Source organism: Dryobates pubescens, chromosome 10 (genome assembly GCF_014839835.1).
Source record: "Dryobates pubescens isolate bDryPub1 chromosome 10, bDryPub1.pri, whole genome shotgun sequence".
Classification (NCBI taxonomy): Eukaryota; Metazoa; Chordata; class Aves; order Piciformes; family Picidae; genus Dryobates; species Dryobates pubescens.
The window spans coordinates 27,887,524-27,906,725 of NC_071621.1; the positions used below are offsets into that span (position 1 = coordinate 27,887,524).

General features: G+C 41.4%; 1 protein-coding gene across 1 annotated transcript in view; it reads left to right on the forward strand.

Moving 5' to 3' along the window:
* Nucleotides 1-19,202, forward strand: part of ALKBH8 (alkB homolog 8, tRNA methyltransferase) — a 53,921-nt gene that overhangs the window by 16,152 nt on the left and 18,567 nt on the right. The window contains exon 7 of the mRNA XM_054164768.1: nucleotides 587-657. Within this exon, the coding sequence (XP_054020743.1) occupies nucleotides 587-657 (71 nt within the window). The remainder of the gene's footprint in view (nucleotides 1-586; nucleotides 658-19,202) is intronic.

The following is a 19,202-nucleotide window of genomic DNA, read 5'->3' on the forward strand; positions in this document are numbered from 1 at the left end:
TGAGGGAGCTGGGATTGTTTAGTCTGGAGAAGAGGAGGCTCAGGGGAGACCTTATTGTTCTCTACAACTACCTGAAGGGAGGTTGTAGCCAGGTGGGGGTTGCTCTCATCTCCCAGGCAACCAGCACCAGAACAAGAGGACACAGTCTCAAGCTGTGCCAGGGGAGGTTTAGGCTGGTGTTAGGAAGAAGGGAGAAATACATAACCATGGAGGAACTAAGGCCCAAAATCACCTAATGAAGCATAACTGTTAGTATTAAGTGCTAAACTGCCTATGATGAGAGCATGGTGATTTCAGGTGCTCTCTGCAGCAGGGAAAGCATTCAGAGTCTTTCAGAGGGTGAGTGAGGCCTTTGGGTGCCCTGAACTGCCTTCTAGAGATCTCCACTGATTATACAGAGTGCTTGTGTTAAATGTCTGCATCCAATCTGGGCATGTAAATCCTTAGTAGTCCTTAGTTTTGTTTGTTCCACTATACATCCCAGTTTTCTATTTAGACATCTGTGGAAATAGAGCTTGTTAACAGGAAGAGCACCCTGTACTGACTTCTTGTTTTGGTGTTTTTGTTGTTGTTTTTTCTTATGCAGGAATTCCTCCTCATATTGACACACATTCCGCTTTCGAGGATGAAATAATCTCTCTCAGTTTAGGAGCTGAGGTATACTTAATGTTTGTATGTGTTTTGATGATGCTTTACTGACAAGTTTACTTTTTGTGTTTTTTAAACAAGTTCATTTGATTTTTCTGTGGTGCCTCTTCACTCTTGCCTGAGTTTAGTATCAGGCATGTAAGGTAGGATGATATGCTAATTAAATAAGTAACTGCAATGAGATGTTGTCACTGGAAGATTTGACAGTGGACCGGGGAGGTTTAAGCTGGATGTTAGGAAGAAGTTCTTCACAGAAAGAATGATTGGCCATTGCAGTGGGCTGCCCAGGGACATGGTGGAGTCACCATCACTGGAGGTGTTTAGGAAGAGACTGGATGGGGTGCTTGGTGCCACGGTTTAGTTGATTAGATAGCGTTGGATGATAGGTTGGACACAATGATCTCAAAGGTCTCTTTCAACATGGTCTGGTCTATTCCATTCCATTCCATTCCATTCCATTCCATTCCATTCCATTCCATTCCATTCCATTCCATTCCATTCCATTCCATTCCATGCCACCCTGTTTTTAAATCTTAGCATCCAGTTCTCTGTCAGCCGTCCTTCATTTTGTATTCACAGTTTCACTATGGTCGGAAAAGATCTTTTAAGATCATCAAGTCCAACCATCCTGTTTCTGTTGCTACTTCCATTTTCTCCTCATCCTCTGGTCTGCATAAAAGTTCCATTATTTTTATATTCAGTACATACAGTGTAGGCTGATGTGTTACATGCAGAAGGTCCAGCCAAGTCTGAACCCTGCTGAGCTAGTTGTGGTGTACACAGAGGCAGACTTGAATCTCAAGAGCTTCCAACGTACAGAGATGTAGGCAAAGAACAGGAGGGGAAATAGAAAAACAGTGGACTACCATGAAGTCATGCCACATATCAAGGGCTGAAACCAGTCCTTACTATCTAGTCTTGGTGCTTCAATCAGTGTCTTTACTTACACTCTGTTTAGACTCATCTTGCTACATCTGTGCCCACCTATGTTTTACAGATTTAGTGTTACCTTCTCTGCCTTAAGCACTACTGCAGCAAGTCTTTGCAGCTTGGCAAAGGGAGGGAAAGTAGTAAAAAAAAAAGCCCTGTATTGAGATAAGGAGTTTAATGAGATGATACAATACCAAATTACCTTAGCCCATTTTGCAGAAAAGCACAGCAAAAGCAGAAGCAGCAGCAGAAGCCAGCAATAAAATGTCTGCCCCGCCCTTCAAGCCCTCAGCCAGCACAGCAGCACAGACCCACACCCCAAAACTGGAAGCTGAAAGCAGCAGCCAGAAACGAGAAGCTTCTCACGTTATACTCTGAACTTAAGTCCCATGGAGACTTTGCTTCAGCCAGCACTTCCATTTTCAAGCTGGCATGACATCAGGACATTATGTTGGCTGAGGCCATGGCAATGTTAAATGGTGTTTGCCTTATTATCTACCCCTGAGGTTCTCCACTAGTGACATGTCTCAAATTGCACTTTGTGCCATTGCCATCTTCAGTGAAACCTTGCAACCTAAATTACATTAAAGAGAAGCAGTCTGTCCCTTGGTGGCGAGTGAGTTTATCCAGTGACAAGGCACTTGGTGATATTTTGTTGGAGGAATCATTTTAAGTATAATTTGTTTCCTCAAACTTGAAAAAGGAATAGATATTGCCATGTGGCATGTGTTCCTTTTAAATGTAAACATTCTTGAGAAGAAAATAAGGACATGGTTCTTCACAATATTGCATTTACCTTGCATCAGATAATGTGTGGCAATCCAAGTTCCTACACTTGTATGAAACAAGGTGGAAATGTAGGTGTGAGATTCTCTTTCCTGTCAGAGTCACATGGAACAATTTTGTCAAAAGACAGAGAAACAAAGTGACTCAATTTGTTCTAGTTGGTGCAATACATTGCATTTTAGGGACTTTACAGGAAAGATTACACTTGATTTAAAGGAGAAGAATCACACTATTATTTTGTACTTCTGCCTAGCAGTGAGACAAGTGATGTGTGTTGTCCCATAATACTCCAGGAAAAGTGAGCATTTTGGGCTAACAATTTCTCTGGTTTTGACCTGTTTCTTTGACATCTTCTGCAGAATAAAGTGAGACTTCCAGAATACCATGTGGACTTGTGTGGTAGGCTGAAAATTCCCCCCCCAACATTAAATTGCCAGACCAGCTCAGTTGTAAGCAAACGAAGCTGTATTTACAAGCAAAACTACAATCTACAATGGATTACAATGAATATGTACAAAATATATAATATTTACATATATTTATAAGGATTTACAATTTCTAAACAGCAGAAGAACCCAAAAACCAGGGGAGCCAGCAACAGTTTCCCTTTCCCTGCTCCCTTCCTCCCCCCTTCCCCGTAGAATAGAATATAATTAACCAGGTTGGAAAAGACCTTTGAGATCATCAAGTCCAACCTATCATCCAACACCATCTTATCAACTAAACCATGGCACCAAATGCCTCATCCAGTCCCCTCTTAAACACTTCCAGTGGTGGTGAGTCTACCACCTCCCTGGGCAGCCCATTCCCATGGCCAATCTATCTGTGAAGAATTTCTTCCTAACATCCAGCCTAAACCTCCCCTGGTGCAGCTTGGGACTGTGTCCTCTTGTTCTGGTGCTGGTTGTTTGGGAGAAGAGACCAACCCCCACCTGGCCACAACCTCCCTTCAGGTAGTTGTAGCCAGCAATAAGGTCTTCCCTGAGCCTCCTCTTCTCCAGGCTAAGCAACCCCAGCTCCCTCAGCCTCTCCTCATAGGGCTTGTGCTCCAAACCCCTCCCCAGCTTTGTTGCTCTTCTCTGGACACGTTCCAGCAAGTCAACATCTTTCCTAAACTGAGGGGCCCAGAACTGGACACCATATTCAAGGTGTGGCCTAACCAGTGCTGAGTACAGGGACGGAATGACTTCCCTGGTCCTGCTGGCCACACTGTTTCTGATGCAGGCCAGGATGCCATTTGTCTTCTTGCCCACCTGGGCACACTGCTGTTTCATGTTCAGTCTACTATCAACCAGTACTCCAGGTCCCTTTCTGCCTGGCTGCTCTCTATCCACTCTGACCCCAGCCTGTAGCACTGCATGGGGTTGTTGTGGCCAATGTATACACAATAAAGGAGAGAAAAGAGCAGAGAGTTACTTTGTTAAATACTCAGCCACAACAAAGACCACAGCCAAGGTCAACAAAAGCCAGCAGCAAGCCAGAGCTAGTATCTGCTAGAGTGTGGAAGCTGAAAAGAGAGAAAGTTAATTTTCCTAAGTTTTATGGCAGATACCTGCCCAATGGGATTATTTAGAACTTATAATTCTTTTTCTTTTTACACCCAATAGTGATTTATTTACCTTCTACCGCTTTCTATTCAAGATCTGTGAAAAATTTTCCAGGCACAGCCTGAAACCACCACAGCTTGTAATGGCATTTTATAAATCACTACATCCTTTCCTTATAGGAGCTGATACACCAAAAATATTACTCAGTATCATTTTCAACGTTGTGTTGTTTAATACAACTTTCTTTAATTCAGAAGCTGTCATTTTAGAAGTGATTTTTGCTAAGCTTAATGGCAAACCATTTGAACAGTATACTGCAAAACAGGGAATAGTCCTTTCTGTTGGGAATTCTCTGTTTTTATTTGAGTCAGGTGCTATTTTCTGAGCCTCCATTTGGTGTCTCTAAAGATACATTATTTGACAGTATTTCATCTTGGGAGCCTGGCTAAGTTGGAGCCTGTCTCAGAAAATCCTAGTTAAATCCTGTGTCAAATTTCCTTTTTCAGGTTTGCAGCAGGAGCTTGATCACTATTTCTGTTTTCCCACTTTTCCTAATTTGCCATTTTGGATGCTGTCATGTATGCCTTGACTTATTAGCATTTTAGAAATCCAGAGGTAGCATTTCTATAATGAGCTGAGTAGTGCTATGAGCATATCTAAGCTGGAAAAGAATTTTCCCTGTCCTGCTGCAGATCTTCTTTCCCCAAGAGAACAGCTAGTGACCCCCTGCAGTCCCTCCTTGTCAGCATCTGCCCAAGACTGCTAGGGACCATCCACTGTGAAGTGCAGTCATGGCTTTTGTAAAGAGTGAGTTGTGTTGGCACCGTACTATGATTTATATTGTTCTGTCCCATCTTCCCAATATCCAGCCCTGATGTGGAAGTGCCAGGATTGACTTTTTCTTGTTAGCTTCTGCTAGCATCTTACTGTGCTTCCTGTCCTTGTGCCTTGGCCTGACAGAAGGCTGGTATAATCATTGGGAACTGCTGTGATGCTCTGGCAGCAGCTCTGGCTTAATGTCTGTGAGAGGGAAGCTTCAGGGGTTTGAGTTAGATTTGTGACTCAGGGTTAAACAGTGGGGCCATGTATGGATCATCCCTGTCCTCTGCCTAACTTCAGTTCCTTGTGTCTTAGCCAGCAGGTATTACTGTCTTGATCTGTATAGTGAAAAGTCTTGATTCTTTTAAGCTTTGAAAGCACAGCAATGTTACAAAGAAAAACTCCACTAGACCTTTTGAAATATGACTGATGGTTGTCCTAGTACTGATAGAATGAAGGACACCACTGCAGCTCATCTTTCAAGATGACAATTGACCATTTACCCTGCACTTCTGCTTCATACTTGTTGATCTGTTTCTAATTTTGGTTAACAAACAAAAACCAGTAGCAGCTGTAGCAGCAGCTGTTTCTGTAACAGCTGCTTGAGGGATTTTATCAGAAGCCTTTAGAAGGTCTGGATTGTACCCAGCCTTTGACAGTTAGCTCCTGTTTCAGATCTTGTATGATCTCTAATGAGGTAGGCAGGCACTGCATATTGTGTTAACTTTGTAGTCCCACTCATACTTGTCTTACCTGAGTCATAGATTGTTGCTGAGCCATAGATTCACAGAATCAGTTTGATTTACTGTTTACATTTATGTTGTTTTCTCTTCTGTGGGAAGGCATCTTACCCCATTTAAGGAATTGCTCTAGTGGCTATACCAAAGTTTTTCCTCTATTCATGCTAGCAGCGTGATTGTAGTAGTAGTAATAGTGATCAAAATGTCTGTTAACCTAAATGGAAGATGTTGATTTTTATCATTCCAGCCTAATGCTGAGTTCAGGAGTTTGTTCAGGTGAGTCTGGTAGGATTCCTGAAGATGGATGGTATGCTGTTCACCTCTGTAAGACACATTTCTTGAGCTGTACCTTCTTACAGTCACAGATGTTGCCAGTTCTCAAAGAACAGCAATTTGCAGTAGTTTCTGTATCATTTAGCTGGAAACCCATAGAGACTAAGTTTATAATTTTATACTAGATTGACATGGTTTCTTCCATTGAAAGTGCTGTTTCATGTTTGAAAACTTACTGAAGAGCTTGTCCATGTGAAAAGCATCCTGAGCACTGCAAGTTAAGGGCATCAGGCTTCATAATTCTGCCTCTCCTGTTTATGTTTACTGTGTATAAAGATGTTCTCTGTGTTTCTTTCTGTCTATGTCACGCCATAATGTACTGTCACTGAACTTGTATCAAATACAAACCCCATCACAATTAAGAGAGAACTTTCTATTTGTGTAATAGAACATTGAATTGTGCCCTCTGAGATAAGCAACAGAGCTTGCAACTCTTCATGGGAATATTTATAACAGTCTTGCTGTTGTGTTTTGGGAAAGGTGAATATTCAGTGAACATACTGTTGTGAGTTACTTTAATGTTTGTAAGGATCTTGAAAACTCAGTGTTCATGTAAATGATTCAGAGGGAGCCTTTGCTGCAATACATAATCACCTCCTTCCACAGCCTTGGCTGTTTATATGCAAACTCCTATTTTAGCCAAAGGGAACAACAGCAAGGCATTCTCTGTGTTGGACTAATGCAGGCAAACATTTGTTTCTCAGCTGCTGTAAGAATATGCTAACCAGTCTTGATGTGTACTGAGATACTACAGCATTTGAACAGAATCGCCCCAGACCAATGACACTTGCATTACTTCTCTAGAAGTATTGTGGCAGTAGTTTTTTTGAATAGAATAAAATAGAATTAACCAGGTTGGAAAAGACCTTTGAGATCAAGTCCAGCCTATCATCCAACACCATCTTATCAACTAAACCATGGCACCAAGTGCCTTATCCAGTCTCCTCCTAAACTCCAGGGATGGTGACTCTACCACCTCCCTGGGTAGCCCATTCCAATGGCCAGTCAATCTTTCTGTGAAAAATTTCTTCCTCACATCTAGCCTAAACCTCCCCTGGCACAGCTTGAGACTGTGTCCTTTTGTTCTGGTGCTGGATGCCTGGGAGGAGAGACCAACCCCCACCTGGCTACAACCTCCCTTCAGGGATTTGTAGAGAACAATAAGGTTTTCCCTGAGCCTCCTCTTTTCCAGGCTAAGCAATCCCAGCTCCCTCAGCCTCTCCTTATAGGGCTTGTGCTCCAAACCCCTCCCCAGCTTTTTTGCCCTTCTCTGGACACATTCCAACAACTCAACATCTTTCCTAAAGTGAGAGGCCCAGAACTGGAGACAGTATTCAAGATGTGGCCAAACCAGTGCTGAGTACAGGAGCAGAATGATTTCCCTGCTCATGCTGGCCACCGTATTCCTGATAGAGGGCAGGATGCCATTGGTGTTCTTGTCTACCTGGGCACACTGCTGTTTCATGTTCAGCCTATTATCAACCAGTACCCCCAGGTCCCTCTCTGCCTGGCTGTTCTCCAGCCACTCTGACCCCAGCCTGTAGCACTGCATGGGGTTGTTGTGGCAATGTGCAGAACCCGGCACTTAGATGTGTTATGTCTCATGCCATTGGACTCTGCCCATCTGTCCAGCCTGTCGATGTCCCTCTGCAGAGCTCTCCTACCCTCTAACAGATCAACACCTGAGAAAAGAGACAGCAATTTGGAGATCTTACCTTCTCCACTACCTTCTCAGCTGCATGGTAGGAACAGAATTAAAGCTAAGCTGTGACAGAGCCTGTATTTTAAAACTTTGTATCTATAAATGTTCTTTCACCCCACCCTCCCTTTCATATGATGAGATGTTATAGTTTCCAGGTGCCTCTTTTTATGAGTTGTCCCTGTGGTAAGTCTCCAAGTCTGGCAGTTACTAATAGTGAGCCAATACTGGGCAGATAACTGCAAAGCTTTGTCACCTGTTCTCCTTTTGTTGGATACATACCAGCCTCCCTTCATGTCCACAGAATAAAGAAACTTGTCATCTGCTGTGCCTTCCCATAAAGCTGTTCCCCACTATGCCAGGTCTAGTAAGTCCTGAATTGGCTAGAATCCTAATTCAGTGCTGAGGAAGTAAGTTTGTAGTGGTTTGATTGCTGTGGGATCTCTGATCTGCAGAATACGCTGGTGACTTGCTGAGGTATTTCTCCTGGGTCTGCTAGAGTAGGAATTTGCCTTACTTGATTCTATGTAGCAGCTTTATGTTTCTTGCACGTTGTCCTTTATTTTGGCTGCTGAGAGGGAAGACAGAGCTGTGGCTCCTCCTGGTTCATATTACTTTCTTCTTAGTCAACAGGTTGCTCTTTTTAGCATCCTGTGTTTTCTTTGAGTTATTGGTGTTGAGAAAGAGAAGTGGGAATAATATTACTGTCTCCTAAACGCCTCTGGGCTGTTGCATCCGCAGTGCATCTGAGGTGAATGTGGAAAGAGACAAATGAAATTGCAATTAGGAAGAATTTGAAAATTAAATCCACCACCTGGAGATGCTGTGAAAAATGTCATACAGTTCCAGTTAGTTTTCTCAGGATCACACTGAAATCCTCCTGTGAGTGAAATGCTTCCTCAAACATTTGAAGTCTGCAATAACGCTTATGATTTTCTGACCTGTGGTCATAGCTGCCAAATGAGGAAGGCCAATGCCTGCATCATTCCTATACCAACTTGATTCTGTTTGAACAGAACCTGTTGTCTCCAGGCTATTTGCTGTTTCTGTACTGTGGTTATTTTGTATGCTGAGGCAGCATCATTTCATTTCCAATTCTCTGACGTCTGGCTGTTGTGGCATTACTGTGACGCACATACAGATAGGGCATTTTTCAGTGCAAGCAAACATGTTCTAAGTGTTTTGCTACTGCACAGCTATTGCTAGAGGTTTCTAATTGCTTTACTTGTGGTAGGAAATATATAGGTGGATAAAAATATTGAAAAAAACCCACATGATGATACACCATATTTCTCTTTTTAAACTGGAACCTCTATTTTCCCCCTTTTAATTCCACTTCACTCTCCCCATGTACCTTTCATTATGATACATTAACTACTTTTCATTGGTGGTGAAATTGATTGCCTGTTTAAATGTGAAGCTGCTATTTATTCCTGTGAAAAATGTAATCATTGTAAGAAAAGAAGACTTACAGAGCATTTAGATTTAGATTTCAATTAATGATTTTACAGATGAAATTATTTTTGAGTCAGATTCTGGATTGTCACTCTTGAAATACAGATCATTATTGGCTTTTTTGTAGAAGCCTCTGTATTGTTTGAGTGGTTTAGTTGGTTAGACAGTGTTGGATGATAGGTTAGACATGATGATCTCAAAGGTCTCTTCCAACCTGGTCTATTCTATTCTATTCTATTCTATTCTATTCTATTCTATTCTATTCTATTCTATTCTATTCTATTCCATTCCATTCCATTCCAATTAGTAATTTTTTTACTTTGTAAACATAATTTTTAATTTCTGTGAAGAGTTTATCAATGCAAATTATTTCTATTCCCCATGTTATTTTTAGAAGACCAGTTCATGAAATGGAATCCTGGTGTCTGCCACAAATAAGCAGCAGCCAGGCTGAACTCCGGGGCATTAAAAACTCATTTTCTTTAGCTGTTGCTTTTCAGCTGTACTTCAGTTCTGGAATGTAATTAAGAAATCTAATTTCATTAGCCAATGATGTCATCTTTATTGTCATAGGAACCTATTTTAAGACTGTGGCAAGTTTCATGTAGCAATTAAAACCAGTCAATAATAATAATAGCCACAAGTAGTCTATAAGCAAAGAAACAAGCTTAACTTGTTAAGATCCTGCTGTGGTGTAGCTCTCTTGGCTTTCATTTGGATCTTTAAAATAGTGTGGCAAATAGAGTTTGAATTGGGGTTTGAAGTGTGTCTGCATTTATACTGTCTTTCCAAATCTGAGTATTTTGCATACTGCAGTCTTCTGTTTTTCTTTCCAGCTATGTTGAGTGTTCCAGGAGTTTCTCCATAGAGCTCTTGTTTTGGTAGAGCTGACTTTGGAAGTTCTCATTGATGAGCTGACAATTTAGAGCAATTAAAAGCATACTGGAGCCAGGACTGTCAAACCTGTGATAGACTTGACAGAAAGATTCTGATTGAAGGCATGGAGAGGTGTGCTGTTAGCGAAGAAACAAGTAGGCAGGCAGTGTCTTAGAATATAGAATAGAATAGAATAGAATAGAATAGAATAGAATAGAATAGAATAGAATAGAATAGGAATAGAATAGAATAGAATAGAATAGAATTTACCAGGTTGGAAGAGACCTATGAGATCATCATGTCCAACCTATCATCCAACACCATCTAATCAACTAAACCATGGCGCCAAGCACCCCATCCAGTCTCTTCCTAAACACCTCCAGTGATGGTGACTCCACCACCTCCCTGGGCAGCCCATTCCAATGGCCAATCACTCTTTCTATGAAGAATTTCTTCCTAACATCCAGCCTAAACCTCCCCTGGTGCAGCTTGAGACTGTGTCTCCTTGTTCTGGTCTGATTGCCCGTTGGAATGTGCTGCCTGGGGAGGTGGTGGAGTCACCATCATTGGAGGTGTTCAGGAGGAGACTTGATAGGGTGCTTGGTTGCATGGTTTAGTTGATTAGGTGGTGTTGGATGATAGGTTGGACATGATGATCTTGAAGGTCTCTTCCAACCTGGTCTAGTCTAGTCTACTCCTATTCTTCTCTTCTCTTCTCTTCTCTTCTCTTCTCTTCTCTTCTCTTCTCTTCTCTTCTCTTCTCTTCTCTTCTCTTCTCTTCTCTTCTCTTCTCTTCTCTTCTCTTCTCTTCTCTTCTCTTCTCTTCTCTTCTCTTCTCTTCTCTTCTCTTCTCTTCTCTTCGAAAGTAGCTTTGGTTCATTATTTGGTGTTGATTTTATTTTGGTGGGTTTTTTTGAGGGGGTGTTGTTTACTTAAGAGTTAGATGCTATTGTCTGCTAAAGACATGGCTTTTCTTTATGTATTTACACCTTTTCTTTAAATTAATGCCCAGATCTTTGTTCCTCAGCAGATTTCTCTTTTACAGTGACAATGCAGAGGATTAAGAAACAGGCCATATGGTAGTTTCTATAGCAATAGATTAAAAACTGTGTCTGGTCAGATCTTGTGAGGTATAATGTACAAATTAGTTTGAGAAGGCACAGTTTGCGTGTCTAGCGTTCCGGCAGTGCTCTGTTATGACAGTGGTCTCTGGGACAGTAACAGCTGTGCTGTAAGAAGGGCTAGTTGACCTTTATTTCAAAGTCAGGCTGAGTAAACTCAGTTGTTTCATCCTTTTGAGTCACAGATATTCACCAATGGACTATTTCTGTACTGTTTTCTCAGTATGCAGGGGGGGGAATTATAGTGACAATAGTGCGGGAAGAAGCTTTAATTAAGGCAGGACTGTTTCAAACAGAGTTGAGGCATCTGTCCAATCTATACCTGGGTGCCTTATTAAATAACTTCTTGTCAGTGATATTCAGTCCAGAATTAAGACACAGAAATTTTAGTGTTGACAAGTAGGTGCATACATGTGCACTGCATGCCTGAGCTCCTCTGTAATAAAGGGAAGCTGAGCCTGACCAGCTCAGAAGATGATTCAGCCTATGCTAACATAGATATCTAGAGTCTGGTTTCCCAGGTTTCAGTTTCCTAATAGGATTTTTACAAATGTATGCCCCAAAGTAGGTGTCTTAACCTTACACTGAATTGACTATTGAGTTATAGTCAGCTTGAATTCCTGTAGTACAGCATTACAAGCAGAAAGCTGAGACCTGCAAGGGGCAGTAAGGTCTGATGAAGAACCTCAGTGTTTGCACAATGAGGTAAGAAAGTTTACTACTATATAGGATAATGAACATGAAGCATGCTTTACCTGTGCTTTGAAATACCCTGACATGGACTATTATACAACAGCTGGTTGATCTGTGCCACCACTAGTACAGGGTACACATTCAGTGTACACTCTGAATGTCAGTATTTCAGGTCCATTTTCCTGTAAATGACTCTCTCATTTTTAATGTGTGAAAGAATTAGATGTGCCACAGTACAACATGTGGATGTGCATAACAGAGTCCTGTAAATATCATACTTGTGTATAAAGTTGTACTTCTTACAGCCGTGTCTATGTTATGAAGACTTGTTCAGTGGTTTCTCACTAGATGTTTGGTACAGCATTAAACAAGTTAAATAACAAACTATTTTCAGGACTCTGAGTAATACAGTAAGTGAAAGTCTGAGGAGATGTATTTGAGGATGAATAATTGCTTTCTTATGATGTCTGGGCATTATGTCTTGAACAGATTGAGCCTTCTGGAGACCTCTAGGATCAGGATGTATGAGTCCTCTTGTGCTCTTCCGTTGAACTGTACTCCCAATGGAAAGCAAATGATACAAAATCTCGGAATTTTCCTTTCCAAAGGAAAGGAAAATGAATGTTTTCATGCACTTGGGGCACATTCTGCCCTGGTGTGGGTGGATACAATTCCATGTATGTCCGTGTAGTTGCACCTATGGATGTGGGGGAAGACATATGACTGAAAGAATGGGAAGTATTGTAGGGAAGGCTAAGTCAATAAAGAAATTAAGTAAAGACTGACAGCATTAGCCTTTGGCTTTCTGTGTCCTAAAAGTTTAAGCTAAGAGCAAGGGAGGCAACATGTTAAAGGAGCAAAATGGAATGTTGGCTAAATTGAATAAATTGTTTGCTGTTGAGAACTTGGCTGAGCCTTTGTCTCTGGATTAAATGAAAGACATCAAGGAGGACATTGACACCATATGCTGAGGTTGAGCTGTGTTTCCTGGAAGAGAGAAATGTATACCTGTGATGACAGAGAGGGGAAGCAGTGGTAATGCAGCTGTTGTCTTTTACTCTAGGGATTGAAAATCTTTCAGGAATCTAGTATTCAGCACTGAGTTTTAACACAGGTAATGTCTTGAAAAGGTGCAAAGGTCATGCATGATGTCCTAACATACAGAAGAAACGATACTCTCAGTAGGAGCTGGCATGTTTGATGGGTAGTCTTTAATGAATTAGACTTCTTGTGTTCTTGTCGTCTGGCTGTTCAATCAGCAAGATTAAGCAGTAACTATGGATTTAGAAAGAGGCTTTTGAAACAAAGTCAGCCTGAGAAGACATAGCAGTGAAGCAAAATGAATTGTAGCAACAGGGAGAGAACTTGGAGTGTGAAAAGCAGCAGTCAAAAGTTGGTGTGGGGTTTCCAGAAGTAACACTAGAATCACAACCTCTGCCAAGGCTGGGCAGTCAGCCACTGCACTGGACACCATGAGGAGCTGGCACCAAGCTAGTGAAGTGGCTAATAACTTTTATTGACTTGGAGCTGATGAACCTCAAGAGATGCATGCCTGGGCGCAAAAGGCACATGGTGCATATTCCAGTTAGCTGTGACAAGGCCTGCAGAAGGTTGGAAGCTCCTCCACTCAACAGGAATTAGCTTTAAAATGTCCATAGTTTCCCTTTTATGCACTTCCTGAGTTTTGTAGAGAACAGACAAGAGAATTTGCATCCTGGAGTCAGTGGAATATGTAATAGCTTGGAGAAATACTACTGTGCTATGGATACACTCTTTTCCTTGGGGTTATCAAGAAAATCATAACAAGGTGACAGCTCAGAGAGAAAAGAATTAAGTACCATCCCTATATTGAAATAGTTTTTAAACATTCATTTGCTAGACTTCAGTTGAGAGGGAGAAAAATGACACAGAAAATTCAGGGAAATGGTAACTCATTGCATGGATAGCAAACATAGTACAACTTTTGAAGAAAGAAAATCTGGTAAATGTATTAACCATCTGAGTAACATCACTCTAGTGCCTAAGCAGATAAACAAGGCTTAGCAAGAGAGGGTATGCTTTGGCATAAATCTGATGTGGGGGAGGCCTGTGCATGTTGTTGAAAGAATTCTGAGGTAGGCAGTACTGAACTATTTCATCATCATTCTCAGGTAGGCAGTACTGAAATATTTCATCATCATGATTGTCAGTGTTGCACTCATTTTCCAAAGTCTGAAACCATGATACAGGATATAAATATCAGCATAATTTACGTAAGATAAATTTCCTATGGTCATGGATTATTTGGAGAAGATAATCCCATTCTCTTTGCCCTTAAAATTCAGCATTTTTCTGAATGCCAAATTTTGGAATGCAGCATGTTTTTTGCAGTGAAAGACACTGTGTATTACTGATTGATTGCCTCAGTCCTGTGTAAACTAGCAGGATCTTGTCTCTCCACAGAGCCTCACTGTGTTGTTCAAGCTCTATGTGTGGGCTTTAAACCTCTCAGCTGTCTTTGAAGTAGACATTCTTTTTCATCTGTTTTACATGTGGAAAACTGCTGTGTAGGTTGATAATGTGTCTTTGCTCTCTGCAAATTCAGTAAATAATGTCAGAGACTTGAGAAGCATTCCACATGTTGCTGTTTTTAGCTTCAAAGTGTGTTTCGTCTAAGGTAGTCTGTTAACCTCAAATATAAATGGCAGCAGAGACAAAGCTTAGAAAAACAACGTTGTTGTTCCACGCTGTAGCAGTGAAATCCATACTGGCATTGTCCTTATAGCCCCATTGTGTTTCTGTTTTGTCTTTGGATAGTTACTTATTTAGTAGACCAGTCACTCATCTGCATCCTTCTGCTCTTTCATAAAGTGCAGCACCATTGCACTGAAAAGTGGTGAAGACTTCTTGTTGTCTGAGGAGTTCAGAAAAATCTCCTTTCTTTCCTTCTGTGCTGGATTCTTTCCCAGGTTTTGCATTCTGTTCTATTTTGTGCCACAGAAACAATGCTCATGATGTGGGTGCCCCTTTGTGTTGATGTGTAGCCATCCTTGAAGGCTGTTTACTGCTTCAGGTGCTCTCTCATCGTGAATGCTCTCTTAAATAACCTGGCATCATGACAAATTATTTAAAGCAACAAGTAGGTATTAGCTGCTTTTTTTCTTTTAAGGTTTTTTTTTGGGGGGGTAAATTCAGAGACATGCTTTTTCCCCAGTACAAAGAAAGAAGGCACAAGTTGTATAAGATCAAAGCATTCACTATTTATACTTTCTGAAAGTAATCTTTGCATGATTCACCATGGGCTAGCTGGAAATTTGATCTTTATTGACTCTGCCATCTAAGGGAAAAAAGAAAATAGGTGAAAAAGAAAAGAGGTAAAAACTAAAATAGTAATTGGAAATAGCTCCTGTGGAGCAAAGCTATCATGAAGCAGATTGATTCAGCAGTGGCAGAGTTGCTTTATTGATTGTGAGTCCTTAGTAAATTAAAAAGATGACCAAATGTGTTAATCTTCTGTGTGCCTGTGTATGTGTGACATTGGCAGTTTAGCATGTTCTGCCAGGATAAATACACTTAGAGGAGTGTATTTTACCTCTCTCAGTCACTAAGAGGTTTGTCAGATAAGAACAGAGTTCTTCAAAAACTCTTCTGGGTTAAACATTCTTCACTGTTAACAAAGGATTGGTTTTTTTTAAGCATTCAGGTGCAGTTATTGTAGATAAAGGAATGATGCAGGGAATTGCACTGATTCTCTTCATGTGTATTCCTGATGTCTGATTCCCTGTCTGAATTGCAATGTCAAGTTTGTTGTTAATAGGAAAAGTGCAAAACATATTCTAGCTGACAATCACTGCTTCAGAAGCAAAAGTCAGGTTTGGTTTTGGTGTTTTGGTTCTTCCAGTTACTGCTAACTACTTAATGTCATTCCCCATTTGCAAGTAAATTAATCCTTTATTTATATTTTCCTCCTCAGATCATCACAGCTTGTCATAAGGGAAAAATTAATTTAGAAGGGGAGCAGCCACACTGTGTCAGAGGATAGTACAGAAGCTTTTCCTTCACAGAAAAGTAAGAAGCAGAGACAGAGCTGAGATCCTGTGCTGATGAGGACTAGACTTGACATATGTCACATAGATAATCTGGTTTTCAGCCTCAAATTCTGCACTATCAGGAATTTTGTTTCACATATTTCTTGTTGTTTTTACATATCTGAAATTTGTCCAGGAGCACATGTTCTCATCTTTTACTGTTTGTTTTCCTGCCACTTCTGCCCGAAAATCAGGCTACTATGGGTAGTCTTGTGCTCTGTCATTCCCAATGTACTATCTCTTGTAGAGCACTCTGAACTTCTGCTATTTTGGATGCATAGTTGTTAAAAGGGCAGGGTCTGAGGATTGTCTTCTGTGAGGAGACTCTGAGGACATGAAGTTGTTAGGGTAAAACTCATTGGAGATGCATGAGGTAAAGCAGCAGAGAAGGCAGGGAGCTGGAAGAATTGTTTCCCGCTGGTTCATGGAGTCCCCAGGGTGGCACACAAAAGCAAAAGGGAATGAGGTTCTCTTCCAGGCCCTGGAGGCACAACTACAAGTGTATGGAACTCCACAGAAGTCACCTATTGACTCTTGGAGGAGGTGCAATTCTTGAACACCATCTGCAAGATCAGAGGTTTGTGGCTAGTACTGACTGAGAAAGAGGCACAGTGGGGATTGAGCCTCCAGGAAGAAATCTGGACAGTCTCATGCTCAGTTTATTCTGCTGTACTTCTGAGGAAACCAATTGTTGTTTTTTTGCACCTGTCCCTCTAGCAGTGAGCTAGAGAGGCAAAAGACAGATTGCTTCTCACTCATTTAATCCAACAACTTTCTTTTCCTTATTTGCTGGTCCTGATTAGTTATCCCCTGGTTTCTTCGCCTGGTCAGGTAGCTACATCTTTTTACAGAGACTTGCACCCAGCCATACTTTATGGGACACCCTTCCCATCAGATTGTGTGTTTTCTTCTCCACTTGCTTCTTTGAGGATACCTAGAAAAAAATGCTAAGTGTCTGGGAAGTGGTGTATTAGCAAGTGGCTGCCACATGTGTAGCTGCTGAAGTGATTCATAGTGACAGGGGAGTATCAATCAAAACCTACTGGTCGATGGCTATTAAGCCAAGTATTGCCTTTATTAACGATGTTGGATGCAAAGAGGTAGCCCTTCCAGTCTGCATAACCAAAATACTCTCCACCTACTTTATACAGTTGCACTAATACATATTCATTAAATTTCTGGGGAATTGTATACATATGCATGGAATAATTTAAATAGATTAAGTCCTTTTTACTTCTCAGTCTCTGCTGTCACTTTCTGTCCCTCCAACATTACAGTCTCTTGTTGATGTTCTGACCAACTTCTTAGTGTGTGAATCTTTATCATAGTGCCTTTGTTCTCTGCATCTGTGTCTTATCTTTGCTCCAGCCAGCTGAAGGCCTCACTGTTACTTATGTCTAGAAGCCTAGAGGCTAATCTCTTTTAACTAATGGAAAAGTTTCTAACTGTAAGAAAAACAATTAGTAAGTCTCCCTGCTTCAACAGTCATTATTCAGAGCTTACAGGTAGGTTTTATTCTTGTTCCCCCGTATCTCTCTTCCCCTTTCAGCACCACTTTGTTACTCTTGTTGTTTCTTACTTTAAATTTAGATAGCTCAACAGGAGAAGTTGTGTCACTCTATGTGGGTGGTACTACAGCACACTTGTGTTTTTTCCTCTAAAAATGTAAATGCCATTGTAGTTTGCTCCCGGGTGCACAACATTAAGTAGTAAATGTTCTAAGTGGTGATTTGTAGTGTTTAGAAGTCTTGCTTATTCAGTCTCTGTCTTGCTGGGTTTTTGTGCTGAATGACTGATCATTGCACCACTGTTTTCCCTTTGTCAAATGCATCTGCATGCAGAAGTTGAACTGTTTAATTTGTTTCGATCTGGCATACTGTAGTAAGTCTGCTTTGAAACTGCGTACTTAGGAGGTTACAAATCATGTCACAGCACGTTCATAATGCTAATTCTCCAGTGGAGCTGGAACTGCTGACTCGAATACTTTTTGACTGCTTGTATTTTTTGGTAAGTCTTCTGTAACTCATTTGGGTTGCTTAAATGACCTCCCTCTTATTTTCCACAGCAAGAGTTTCTCTCATTTGGGAAATGTAAAAGGATAACATTCCTAGCCCAGGCAGAAGCAAAACGTAGTACTGCCATCTGGGCTGAGAAACCGGAATAAATGTGAAAGCATTGCCTCAATGTATTGTCATGGCTGGAAGCCATGTGGCAAATAATAAAAAGGTGGTCTGGTAGTTGGTATGTTAGTCAGGATCTTGGGAGACTGCACGTGCTTGTTCTGCTGTGAGCCTCCAAGAATGTGGGCAGGTTGGAAATTTTTTTGTCAAATAATACTGGTTATCTAAGTGTTACTCTGAGATCATTCTTTCAACTCAGTCTGCTTTGAATGGGTAAGCATTTCCAGAGGGCAGAGGGTCATTGCACATCACTTAGCTCTACATTTTAGACTAGGATGAATCATTCTTTGCAGATGCTTGGCTCTGTCTGCACAGACTTCACAAAAAGACAGCAGCTGATTGTCTTAGCCCAGGTTAGCCCAGCCCTAATATTCAGAAGCCTGAATTACAGCAAACGTGCAGTCTTTCTCCTAGGCAGTTGCCTCTATTTGAGGAATAGTAATCCTTTCCTACCTCACAGGTGCACACAGAGATTGAGCAGTGCTGCTGTGTTCTTGCAAAGAAAGTTATTGCTGTGGGGAAAAAATGTATTTTGTATTCTAATTAGAATAGAATGGAATGGAATAGAATAGAATGGAATAGAATAGAATAGAATTAACCAGGTTGGGAAAGACCTTCGAGATCATCAAGTCCAACCTATTATCCAACACCATCTAATCAACTAAACCATGGCACTGAGTGCCTCATCCAGTCTTCTCCTAACATCCAGCCTAAACCTCCCCTGGCACAGCTTGAGACTGTGTCTTCTTGTTCTGGTGCTGGTTGCCTGAGAGAAGAGACCAACCCCCACCTGGCTACAACCTCCCTTCAGGTAATTGTAGACAGCAATAAGGTCTCCTCTGAGCCTCCAGGCTAAGCAACCCCAGCTCCCTCAGCCTCTCCTCATAGGGCTTGTGCTCCAAACCCCTCACCAGCTTTGTTGCTTTTCTCTGGACACGTTCCAACAACTCAACATCTTTTCTAAACTGAGGGGCCCAGAACTGGACACAGTATTCAAGATGTGGCCAAACCAGTGCTGAGTACAGGGGCAGAATGACTTCCCTGCTCCTGCTTGCCACTCTGTTCCTCATACAGGCCAGGATGCCATTGGCCTTCTTGTCTGCCTGGGCACACTGTTGGCTCATGTTGAGCCTACTATTGTCCAGTACCCCCAGGTCCCTCTCTGCTCTCCAGCCACTCTAGATAATTATCTATTTATACATGTATATTTGTGTCTGCCTTGGATTTTTTTTGAACACGACACTGAAAGAGAGAGATCTTAAGGACAGAGACCTACAGGCAGCTGTTTTCATGGCAGTATTATGATGC